This window comes from Schistocerca americana, chromosome 2 (assembly GCF_021461395.2).
Source record: "Schistocerca americana isolate TAMUIC-IGC-003095 chromosome 2, iqSchAmer2.1, whole genome shotgun sequence".
Classification (NCBI taxonomy): domain Eukaryota; kingdom Metazoa; phylum Arthropoda; class Insecta; order Orthoptera; family Acrididae; genus Schistocerca; species Schistocerca americana.
Window position 1 is genome coordinate 200,524,131 of NC_060120.1, and position 13,555 is coordinate 200,537,685.

Genomic DNA, 13,555 nt, shown 5'->3' on the forward strand with positions numbered 1-13,555 from the left:
GTCAGAACAATAAAACAGAAAAAGGGAAAAAACATAAAAAGGCAGTCATGTTGTCATTGGTAAAAAACAAAATTAGCGAAGTCGGCAAGAGAACGAACCCAACACTATGCTGAAGCAGCATAGGCAAGACCACCTGTGACTTAAAATGTACAACTGCTATAATGTAGAAAGTACATATGGGAATAGAAAGACTAACCAAGCCTTAAAAAAAAGGGTAAAAAACAGTAAAAGGGGAAGAAAAGAGGAATTCGGTCAGGGAGGTGAATCAGAACTCGCCGAACACTGCTTACAGTGGGAGACACCCAAACACTCACCGCCCTGCCCCAACACCAGAGAGAGATTAAAAACCTTAAAACTGAGAATAAAAAACACTTTCCCGGAGGAAACCGAGATCCAGAGAGACCATCCGGGAATCGTCAGCCAACATCAAAGGTAAAGTGTGGGGGAGGTTGTACTTAGCACGCAGAGCCAAAAGAAGGGGGCAGTCAACCAAAATGTGGGCTACTGACTGAAAGGCTCCACAACCACATAGTGGGGGTGGCTCATCACGCAAAAGAAAACCCACGGGTCAACCGAGTATGGCCAATGCGGAGACGACACAGTGTGGTCGAGTCCTTTCGGGAGATGCGAAAGGAAGAATGCCACGGGCCTGGTGTCACCTTAATTGCACAAAGTTTATTAGACAGGGGAGTAGCCTCCCAAGAAATGGCCCATGACTGTGCAAAGTGGGATTGGATGTGAAGCCGTAAATCCGCTACAAGAAGGGTTACAGAAAATGGGGGGTAAGTGACTGCTCCCCCAGCCAAACGATCAGCGAGCTCATTACCTGGGATACCCACATGGCCAGGGACCCAAAGGAAGTCAATGGAACAAGCAGCACGGTGAGTATCAGCGAGATGGTCATGGATGGCAGAGACTAAGGGATGGTGCGAAAAACACCGGTCAATAGCAAGAAGGCCACTCATCGAGTCCGTGCATAACAAAACGCGGTTCTGTTGGGTCTGTTTAATAAAGGTAAGGGCCTGGGAAATTGGCATCAATTCCGCAGTAAACACCCCACATGTAGGTGGCAGCAGATGACTTTCCGTTCCAACAGAGGACGTGAAGGCATACCCAACACGATCAGCAGATTTAGAGCCATCAGTGTAAAAAACAACAGCATCCTGGAACTCCCACAAAATTTGCCGGAAAAAGGAACAGAACACCACCGGGGGGATGGAATCTTTCGGACTGCGGTGGAGATCCATCCGAAGTTGAGGCCGAGGAACTAACCAAGGTGGGGTGGAGGGGAGGGAGCGAGGAAGGCAGGACAAAGAAGGAAGCTGAAAATCACGGCAAAGACACGCAAGCCGCAGCCCAACAGGTAAACCCGCCCGAGGCCGGGAGTCGGGTGGGCGACATCCATGGTCCGGGAACAGGATAGAATAGGAAGGATGAGTGGGAGAGGAACGGATAGTGAGTGCATAAGACACCAGAAGCTGGGACCGCCGAACAGAAAGGGGGGGGGATCCCAGCTTCAACTAGGAGACTATCAACAGGGCTAGTAGGGAAGGCACCGGTGGCTAAACGGATACCATGATGGTGGACTGGATCCAGCACGTGCAGTGTGGAAGGAGCAGCTGAACCGTAAACTTGACAACCATAGTCCAAGCGAGACAGAACTAGGGCACGATAAAGACGGAGGAGGAGGGAACGGTCCGCACCCCAAGAGGAGTGGGCAAGGAAGCGAAGGACTTTGAGTTTTCGGAAACAACCTACCTTCAGGAGTCTGATATGGGGCAGCCAAGAGAGCTTGTTGTCGAAAAGAAGACCCAGGAAACGAAACTGTGGGACCACAGGCAATCGTTGTGCAGCGACAGAGCTCTGGATCAGGGTGGATCGTAGTACGGCGACAGAATTGGACCACTCGCGATTTTAAAGGAGAGAATTGAAACCCGCGTGAGAGGGTCCATGCAGAGGCACGCCGTATAGCTACCTGGAGCTGCCACTCTGCAGATGGCATCGAGGAGGAACTAACCCAAATGCAGAAATCATCCACATACAGGGCAGGGGCGACCAAGGGACTGACAGAGGCCACGAGTCCATCGATAGCAATGAGGAAAAGAAGAACACTCAAGACAGAACCCTGTGGGATGCCCGTCTCGTGGGTCTGTGGAGAACTAAAAACAGTTCCAACTCGAACTCTGAATGACCAATAAATCAGGAACTGGCGGATAGAAATCAGGAGTGGGCCCCGAAGACCCCACTGATGAAGAGTGAGTAAGATGTGATGGCGCCAGGCAGTGTCATAGGCCTTGCGAAGGTCAAAAAACACTGCAACCAAATGGCGGTGCTGGGAAAAAGCCTGTCGAACTGCGGATTCCAAGCGAAGTAAATGATCGATTGAAGACCGTTCCTCTCGAAAGCCACACTGGTAAGGGGACAATGGACCCCGAGATCCGAGGACCCAATTGAGCCGACGGGCTACCATCTGTTCAAGTAACTTACAAACAACATTGGTCAAACTAATTGGCCGATAGCTGTCAACAGACAGGGGGTTCTTACCAGGCTTAAGGACAGGAACCACGATGCTATCCCTCGACTGAGAAGGGAAGTCACCCTGGAGCCAGATACGATTAAACACCCGAAGATGTTGCCGTTGTGGAGCACTGAGATGTTGAAGCAGTTGGTTATGAATGGAATCTGGGCCAAGGGCCGTATCATGAGAAGAAGATAGAGCAGAAAGAAATTCCCATTCAGTAAAAGGTTCATTGTAAGATTGTGACTCACAAGGGGTGAAACATGAGGTGGAAGCTTCAGCCAGCTGTTTTTGATGAAGGAAAGCAGCTGGATAGGAGGCTGACGCTGACGCCACTGCAAAATGGGTCGCAAGATGTTCTGTAAGAACTAATGGGTCTGTACAAATGCCATCTGGGAGGTGAAGGCCTGGGAGGGTGGACTGCCGATGGCAACCTTGGAGAGAACGAAGTTTAGCCCATACCCATGACAGAGGGACAGTAGAACCAAGGGAAGAAACGAATCGTTCCCAACATATCCACTTACCCTGTTTGATTAAATAACGGGCTTTAGCACAGAGGAGTTTAAAGGTAGTAAGGCTGGCTACGGATGGGTGCCTCTGAAAGTGTTGCAAAGCTCGACAGCGATCACAGATGGCAATGGCAATGGCCGTACTCCACCACGGGACTTGCCGGTGACGAAATGGTCCAGATGAGCGTGGGACAGCAAGGCTAGCAGCGCAAACAATCGCGTCAGACACGTCACGTAGGACGTCATCAATACAACCCGACAAAGAGGGAGAAAACTCGACCTGTGCAGTGTATAGAGGCCAATCGGCGTGGTGGAAAGACTAACGAGGTAACCTGTCCATCGGGTAGCAGGAAGGGAGCGTGATAATCAATGGGAAATGGTCACTATCACAAAGGTCGTCGTGTGGCGACCAGTGTAATGAAGGGAGGAGAGAGGGAGAAGAAAGAGAAAGATCAATGGCAGAAAAGGTACCATGACCGGCACTGAAATGAGTAGGGGAGTCATCATTAAGAAGGCACAAGTCGTGGTCTGCAATGAACTACTCTATAAGAAGACCTCGTCTAGATGGAAAGGCACTGCCCCACAAGGGATGATGAGCATTAAAATCCCCAAGGAGGAGGAAGGGAGGAGGAAGTTGCTGAAGAAGGGCAGTTAAGGCAGCAGGTGTGAGAGTCCTGTCAGGAGGGAGATAAAGATTGCAAACTGTGACTGCAGAGTCTAAGTGGACCCTAACAGCAACTGCTTCCAATGTAGTTTGGAGAGGAATCCACATGCTAGCAATGTCTGTACGGACCAACGTACAAACGCCACCAGAAGCCCGCAAGGGTCCGACCCAATTTCGACAGAAAACACGGAACCCACGGAGGGTCGGTGAGTGAGCATCAGTAAAATGAGATTCCTGGAGAACCACACAAGCTGCAGAGTAGGACGAGAGAAGGGATTTCAGTTCTGGAAGGTGACGATAGTATCCATTACAATTCCATTGGAGAACCACAGAATGATGGTTTAAATGAGGGCTGAACATGCTAAATCCAGTCATACCGCCAGGTCCCCACCCGTCACCGACAAGGAGGGGGCGACATCAATGAACGACAGGTCAGAATCCGGTTGCTAAGTCAGAGAAGGGACCTCCGGTGACACCAGAGGCTCTTTGTCCTGGGTCTTATGTTTCTTCTTTTCAGGCTGAGATCGAGGAGGGCTGTGTGGCATAAAGGAGCCAGCTGCAGCAAAATCAGGGACAGAAAGAGACTGGGCGAGCTGGGAGCCGACAGACCGCGGCTCTCGCAGTCGTCGCGTGGCAGCAGACCTTTGACCTGGAAGGTGCCGGGAAGGGGCGTCCCGGGAGAGGCGCCCTTGACCGACAGACGCTGAAGGAGTGGGACACTACTCCGGCTGGGGAGGGGGAGCAGCGCCCATAGGAGAAGGTGTGGGAGCCGCAGGGGTGAGGGGGAGGAGAGGGGTCCGGGATGGGGTTAAGGAAGGGGGAGGAAGGGGTGAAGATGTAACCAAGGCATAACTAGATGTCATGGACGCAGGGTGCAGTCGTGCATATTTCTTACGGGCCTCTGTGTAGGTTAAACGATCTAGTGACTTATACTCCTGTATCTTTTTTTCTTTCTTATGTACTGGGCAATCTGGTGAACGTGGAGAATGACTACCACGACAATTTACACATACAAGAGGGGGAACACAGGGACTTCCCTCATGGAGTGGACGTCCACAGTCACCACAGAGAGGGGCCTGGGAACAGTGAGAAGACGTGGCCAAAACGCAAGCACTTAAAACACCTCATAGGAGGTGGGATGTACGGCTTCACATCACTGCGATTGACCATAATCTAAACTTTCTCAAGAAAGGTATCCCCTTCAAAGGCCAGGATAAAGGCATCAGTATCAATACGATTATCTTTAGGACCCTTCTGAACACACCGAACAAAGTGAACACCCCGCCGTCCAAGATTGTCCCTAAGTCCCTCATCAGTTTGAAGGATGAGGTCCCTGAGAAAAATCACACCTTGTACCATATTTAGAGACTGGTGAGGGGTAATTGACACAGGAATTGTGCCAAGATGGGTACAGGCACGAAGAGCCGCAGATTGGGCAGCTGAAGCAGTTTTTATCAGCAACGAACCCGACCGCATCTTGCTCAGGGTGTCCACTTCGCCAAACTTGTCTTCAATGTGTTCCACAAAGAATAAAGGTTTGACACTGGTGAAAGTATCTCCATCAGTCCTGGTGCAAACTAGATAACGGGGGAAAGGTTTTGCCCCTAGACGACGGGCCTGACCCTCTTCCCAGGAGGTAGCCATGGAAGTGAAGGCCGAAGGGGCAAGAGAAGCAGCACTTGAGGAATCAGTTCCACGCAGACAGACGGCTGCAGAAGAATGGCCAGAGTTTTGGACCCGTATGCATTTCATCCGCATAGCGTCCGCCCTGATACCACCCACTCCGATCAGGGGCTCTCCTCATGGGATCCTTTATTGTATGATTATATGATAGCGGAACAAACACTGGTAGCAGTTACTTCTGTAAAATATCTGGGAGTATGCGTACGGAACGATTTGAAGTGGAATGATCATATAAAATTAATTGTTGGTAAGGCGGGTACCAGGTTGAGATTCATTGGGAGAGTGCTTAGAAAATGTAGTACATCAACAAAGGAGGTGGCTTACAAAACACTCGTTCGACCTATACTTGAGTATTGCTCATCAGTGTGGGATCCGTACCAGATCGGTCTGACGGAGGAGATAGAGAAGATCCAAAGAAGAGCGGCGCGTTTCGTCACAGGGTTATTTGGTAACCGTGATAGCGTTACGGAGATGTTTAATAAACTCAAGTGGCAGACTCTGCAAGAGAGGCGCTCTGCATCGCGGTGTAGCTTGCTCACCAGGTTTCGAGAGGGTGCGTTTCTGGATGAGGTATCGAATATATTGCTTCCCCCTACTTATACCTCCCGAGGAGATCACGAATGTAAAATTAGAGAGATTAGAGCGTGCACAGAGGCTTTCAGACAGTCGTTCTTCCCGCGAACCATACGCGACTGGAACAGGAAAGAGAGGTAATGACAGTGGCACGTAAAGTGCCCTCCGCCACACACCGTTGGGTGGCTTGCGGAGTATCAATGTAGATGTAGATGTAGATGGGCGCCACCCAGCAACAGCAAGGGCCGTCTGGCACGGCGGCCATTGCCGGGAGTTCGGATGCTCCAGGATGACGAGCAACCACTCCAAGGCATGCATGAGGTGGTCACAGTTCAGGTATCAGAAGTGTGATCCCTGTGTGTTCAGGGGGCTCAACCAAAAGGGTACATAGTGACCCCACCACACGGGCTGGCTACCGTGCTGGCTATGCACCCTAGCATCAGACAACGACGTGAAAGAGAAGGTGGAATGTACTAGGAGGGCGCATGTTGGAGACACTAGGTAAGGTGCTCTTCCCCAAATGGCTCACACTACGGAGGAGAAATTTTGTAATGGAGGTCAAACCCCAGAGATGGACCAAGGAATGCCAAAAGGAGGAGATGATTACGCAACAAAGCCGGAGTGTGAAACCAACAGAACCAGGAGGATAGCTGGGGCCAACATAAGCAAGGACACCAATAGAGGGAGAGGAGAGGGCGAGGGGAAAGGAGCATGGAGGGGAAAGGAGGGGAAGGGAAAGGAAGTGCAGCCCGGGAGAGAAAGAAGGCTGCAATGGCTCGGGGCCCCGTGCTCGCCACGCACGTATCCACAAAAGAGTTGTGGACCCCCTGGGGGGGAACTGCATGGGGCATGAATTTTCAGTGTAATTGACTCACAAGGCATGTCACCAACTGCCAATGGCACCGGAGTAGTTGAAAAAAATGCTACTACCACCTCGTTCGGGTTGTTCGAGTATTTGCTTATGCCATTCGGCATTCAAAATGCTGCACAGACATGGCAACGGTTTATCGACTGTCGGAAAACTGGACTTTGCATTTGCCTACCTGGACGACTTGTTAATTTTTTCTTCCTCCCTCGAGGAACATGAACTCCATTTAAATACAGTGTTCCACCTATTAAAAGCAAACGGTGTCATAGTGAACAATGACAAGTCACAACTCCACTGCACTAGTGTCACTTTTCTGTGCCACTGGGTTTCTGTTGATGGCATCCACCCCCTATCCTAACGAGTTGAGGCCATTAGGATGGTGCCTTTGCCTGAAGATTTTCAGGGCCTCCACCACTTCCTTGGAACAGTAAATTACTACAACACATCCCCCACACTGCCGACATACAAGCCCCACTGATGGATGCTCTCGCAGAAAAAAAAACACTTCAGGGTCTCAGGCAGTCACGTGGCCTCCAGATATGCTTGCGCATTAGATAACCTAAAGTCAGCCTTACAGACAACTGTTACGTTTGCTCATCCCATTCCTGACGCTCCCATCTTGCTTATTACAGATGCGAGTGATACAGCAGTGTTGGCGGCACTTCAGCAATCCGTGGGTTCTGTTGTACAGCCACTCAGATTTTTCACCCACAAACTGTCTGCTTCCCAGTATAAATGGTCGACCTTTGACCAGGAACTGTTTGCTGTTTACGACGCTATCAAATAGTTCCAATACGATATCGAAGGTCGCCATCTCATGGTATTTACCGACCACGAGCCATTGGTATACGCTTTGTCACCCAGGCAAGGACTCGTTCCCAAAACGTTTGTCATATGGACCTCATATGTCAGTTTATGAATGACATACGTTACGTCAGAGGTGCAGGCGATGTCACCTATTTTCTATGTCGTTTATCGGTTTTATCTTCACAACTGGACCTCAGTGAACTCCCTAATTTGTAGACAGATGATACTGAACTCACCGTGTTGCCCTCCGATGTTAAAACGGGACTCCAACTAGCGTTACAGACACTTTCTGGGTTTTCATCACCCATCTGGTGTGGCATTTCAACAGGACACACACATCCGGTTATTCTGGCACCTCTCCGCCAGGACATTTTTAATAGTATCCACAACTTGGCACACCCTCGCATTCGCACCACCACACATCTGATATGTGAATGTTTTGTTTGGCTCAGGGTGATAAAACAATGCCGTAGTTGGGCGTGAGCGTGTGTGGCTTGTCAGTGCACAAAAGTAGGATGCCATGCACTGTCTGCCGCCTCAAACCGGCATGGTCCCTGGGAGAACTGCTCGATACCCCACCCACTCAGCACTGACCCCCTGCTGCACCGGCCTCACATGAGGCCACTACCGACAGCCCACAGATGAGTGACGCCCATTCCTGTACTTGTGACATTACCCACTCCCAGTCGTGTGACAGTGCTACAGGTGTGTGTGACATTCCCATACGGAGTGATGCGTGTGATGACTCTCCCCTCATACAGGCAGCTCCCCACCTCCCCCGTTAGGATTCAGCACCGTATCAGGGGCCAGCCTTGGTATGGGTGATGTTGATGCCGATGACTCGTGGAGATTCTGTCAACCCGTACACGGGAGGGGTAGTGAATGTCAACACAGGTTTTATTTACGGATCTAAAGTGTTTTTGTTATGCAGCAGGATAATGTGTGTATCTTCTATGAACGAGCCAGCTGTCTCAATGACAACTTAACCCACATTCACCTTCTCCAGTCTGTCCCCTTGCCTGTTGTTACTGACCCATCAATGGTAAGAGTACTACGTACTGCAACAGGCGTGCAGGTCCACTAACCCGACTCCTCACAAACCACAGTTCCCTCCCCGGATCGCTCAACTGCTGTACGAGCATTCACCTGGTCAGGCAGGACCATCCATCCGCCCGCCCGCCCGCCCGCCCGCCCGCCCGCCCGCCCGCCCGCCCCGTCCCCTCCTTCCCCCTCCTCCCCTCACTGGCTCAAGGATTTCTATTACTAATGTAATGTGATGTAAGGTGTGGTATGGTATGGTTTCAGTTTAAACACCCTTTCCCCCCTCCATGGTTATTCCATTTACATGTATACCCCAATATTTATGTTTTGTGCTCCACACACTGGCTCGGGGAGGAGGGGGGGGGGGGGGTGCCTAATGTGGCAACTATCGACAAAGTCGTGTGTAATATCTGTTTTGCCAAGCTCTTTGCAGCAGTTTGTGGCCATGTGCAAAAGTTTACACATGTGGACAGAGATCAAGAATGTATCTAACTGTACATGTGTGTCTCCGAGTAATAAAATAGTGTTTATTACATGTGGTATAGTGTGAATCATTGGATTCAGCAGCCCTACAACACTAAAACTCATATATTCAAATATCTGAAGTCCTAGTGAATGGAAAATAATGATATGAAACTATCAGATTTATTATTGCAAACAATGTCAAATGTTTACCTGTACTACCTTTAGGGAAAGTTAACTAGATGAGAATGACTGCAGAGAAAAGGAATGTGAATACTGTAGGATGTTTGAAAAATCAGTTACATTGTAATGCGCTATTGTTCTTAGTATATGCGCTATTGTTCTGAGTGACGTATGTGAATTATCTGCAATGCATTGCTCTGCTAGGAGTAATATAATAGTTTTTAGGCACTGTGAAAACAGGATGTTATGAAGTATATTCTATGATATTAGAGATTATGATTAAGTTAGCTTGAGGATGTGTTAGAGATTTATTGATGCTCTGTTTTGTAATTAATATTATTCTTGTTTGATAGTATGCTGTATATAGTTTTGACAAGTGACTAAGATGAGTTCATGCTATTTGTTGAAGTAAGGGTTTGATCTATGATTATATTCATGAGTTATTGACATGCATGCTTTAAGTCTTACATTTGTGGCACATGTATTCTGTATGGAAATCTTTCGGTGATTACGTGATGGCATAGTATTGGATGACAGAAATAAATAGAATGAAGCAGATATTGTACCAAACTATGTACTTTTCACAGATAATCTGAAGGTGGCAATCACACGAAATAAGCCTATAATACTAAACGATATAATCAAACATAGCAGTCTGTTTAGTTCCATAATATAATACAATACTGCCCTTATATCCTAATCCTAGTTTATACCATAATTCATCGATATCATAGAAATGTGGCACTTACCTTCACCGTAAAGCAGAAAGCTGAAGGTGACAACTGCTATGTAGGCCAAGCATCCCACATCAAGCCAATAAGCAAAGGCTCTGCTAGTTGACAGGAACATATAGAACGCAGTTGTATTCAGGTCCTGGAAACAGAGAAACTATTCCTTGATTACCAGTTCAGTAATTTTGGTGTTTTTAATCATCTTAATTAAAACTGAAAAGCAATGGAAACTTTGGTCTTTAAGAACAGAAGCAGCTGAAAAATTAATGCACGGGGGTTTTGGTGTCAGGCTACTCATTAATCAAACTTTTGATAGTGAAACAAGCTTATCAGTCAAGATGAAATTAACCCCTAGGCCATGAAACATTTTCTACGAATACCTTTTTCCAATACCTTTAGTCTAGCAAGATAGGCTAAAGTGCTTTGGGAATTTTTAATGCAATAGATGATTATTGGAAAAGGAAAGCTGTGAGGTTGATGAGTGTTTTCTGGGTAGCTCAGGTAGAGCAATGCCCACAAAAAGCAAAGGTTGAGGTTTAAGTTTATTGCACCATATGTTAGATAAAGAAAATATGCCTGTCCTAGTAATGCAAATATCAGCAATGTGAGAGAATTAGTGTTCAAGGAGTATTATCCAAGTCACTGGATATACACAGTGTTGTGTGTTAAGGAGATGTGGTGGCATGTGTTCTTTTAAATATAAAATTGGAACATGTGATAATAGAAGCCAACCTGTTGGCCAGGGTCATTTATCACAGAATAGTTTAAGCATTAGCCTTATGGTAGAACACAAGTGAGAAACATGCCAAAATCAATTACTCTAATTTTAGATTACAGTAGATTCCAATTTTCAAATTCACAATGATACATCATTGTGAAATTAAACAGTGGCTATTGGCAGCCAATAGAACATGTTTTACTGTAACAAAACAACTATCTTCAAAACACAATCCTAATGCTCACATATGCTTCAGAAACTTTGCCACTAGTGAGGGATAATAATATGCTGATTGCCTTTGAGAGTAAGGTACTCCAGAGAGTAATAGGCCCTTATTGCAAGGGAAGGAGGTGGAGGAGACAGTATAACAATGAGCTTTATGCAACATGCAGAGCCAGCTATTGTAAAAATTGTAAAGCCAATGAGACTGAGATGGGCTAGGCATTTGAGGTGGATGGTTGACTCAGATTGCCAAAGGAAATACTAACTGGAAATCCCAAAGATCAAAAAGAGCACCTGAGTGAAAACCAGGTGGGTAAATGGTATCAAAGAGCAGGTAAAGACAATGGGACACATGAATCAAAGAATTAGCATGTAATCTGAGTACTTTCCAGAAAAATTTGAGGATCCAAGGTCCACAATGGGCTGTAGAGCAACAGAAGAATGTAATGTAAATATCAATCATGTATATGAACATTAGGGAGACATTTAAGCCAAAACACAGGCAGAAAAGCAAATAGAAATTTAATTTCTTGTTTGGAAATTTAACGAAATGTGGATAAATAATCCCTTTCAATTTCTTGGAAATTTACACTAAATTCCCAATGATTTTATGATGGAATTTTCTTTTATTCAGTCATCACTGCACTTTTATAAATATTCTATTTCTATCTCCTTCCTTAACCACAGGTGTGGTGTGTGTTTTTTTTTTTTTTTTTTTTTTTTTGTGGTTTTCGGGCGCACAACTTCAATGGTCATTAGCGCCCTGACTACTCTAAGAATGCACCGCGAGGCACAAGTTGACAACAACAACTAAAAGGGAAAACACAATAAAAGACAGACTGACAGGCATAGGATTAAAAAACATCATCAAATGTCCTTAGCGAGGTGTGTCAAATTGATAAAACAAAGAACACGAGCAGCTGCTCGTGGGTCATCCGCTAAAATGGCATCGAAAGTATTAGGCAGGTTAAGATCGAGGCGCAGTGTGTTAAGATCAGGACAGGACATTAAAATGTGTCTAACCGTCAGCAAGTGCCCACATGGGCAGAACGGCGCCGGCGCAGCCGTCAGCAGATGGCGATGGCTGAACCGGCAGTGTCCAATTCTTAACCTTGCTAAAACGACCTCCTCCCGCCGAGAAGGGCGTGAGGAGGACGTCCAAGCCACGGGAAGAGGTTTTAAGGCCCGAAGCTTGTTGTCGGTAAGTGCAGCCCAATCGGCATGCCACAGCGACACAACGCGCCGACAAATGACCCTGCTAAAATCGGACGAAGGGACACAACAAGAAGCTGTCCGAGGCTGGAGGACCGCAGCCTTGGCCGCGGCATCTGCAGCTTCGTTCCCAGGGATACCGACATGGCCAGGAACCCACATAAAGCTAACCGGCGTACCGACGTCCACCAGCTGCTGAAGAGAGCGTTGGATCCGGTGTACGAAAGGGTGAACCGGGTACGGATCACTGAGGCTCTGGATGGCGCTCAGGGAATCTGAGCAGATGACATAAGCAGAATGTCGGTGGCGGCAGATGTAAAGAACAGCCTGGTAGAGGGCAAAGAGCTCAGCTGTGAAGACCGAACAATGGCCATGGAGCCGGTATTGGAAACTTTGTGCCCCGACAATAAAGGAACACCCGACCCCGTCATTGGTCTTAGAGCCATCTGTATAAATGAAAGTCATGTTTTTGAACTTCGTTCGAAGTTCCAAAAAACGGGAGTGGTAGACCGAACCGGGGGTGACCTCTTTTGGGAGCGAGCTGAGGTCGAGGTGAACGCGGACCTGAGCTTGGAGCCAAGGTGGCGTGCGGCTCTCGCCCACTCGAAAGGTTGCAGGGAGTGAAAAATGAAGGTGTTGAAGGAGGCGACGAAAGCGAACTCCAGGGGGTAGCAAGGCAGAGACATACAACCCGTATTGAAGGTCAAGAGAGTCGTCAAAAAAGGAACGATAAGACGGATGGTCGGGCATTGACAGTAGCCGACAGGCATACCGACAAAGCAGTATATCGCGCCGGTAGGTGAGTGGCAATTCGCCAGCGTCAGCATGAAGACTCTCTACGGGACTGGTATAAAATGCTCTGATCGCAAGTCGTAAACCCCGATGTTGTATGGAGTTGAGGCGGCGTAAGATGGATGGCCGTGCAGAGGAGTATACGAAGCTCCCATAATCCAGCTTGGAGCGGACGATCGACCGATATAGACGAAGTAGAACGGTTCGATCCGCTCCCCACGACAGACCACTGAGAACACAGAGGACATTTAAAGAACGGGTACAACGGGCGGCCAAATATGACACATGTGGAGACCAGCTAAGTTTCCTGTCAAATGTAAGGCCTAAAAATTTGGTTGTCTCCACGATTGGGAGAGCAACGGGACCGAGTCGTAAGGACGGTGGGAGAAACTCTTTGTAGCGCCAGAAGTTAATACAGACCGTCTTCTCGGCAGAAAAACGGAAGCCATTGGCGACACTCCAGGAGTAAAGACGGTCAAGAGAACGCTGAAGACAGCGCTCCAGGACACGTGCACACTGCGCGCTGCAATAGATGGTAAAATCGTCCACGAAAAGGGAGCCTGATACATCAG

General features: G+C 47.9%; 1 protein-coding gene across 1 annotated transcript in view; it reads right to left on the reverse strand.

The window, feature by feature from the left end:
• LOC124595159 (ATP-binding cassette subfamily C member 4-like) overlaps positions 1–13,555 on the reverse strand; it is a 119,287-nt gene that overhangs the window by 65,346 nt on the left and 40,386 nt on the right. The window contains exon 18 of the mRNA XM_047133769.1: positions 10,058–10,181. Coding sequence (XP_046989725.1) covers positions 10,058–10,181 — 124 coding nt within the window. The remainder of the gene's footprint in view (positions 1–10,057; positions 10,182–13,555) is intronic.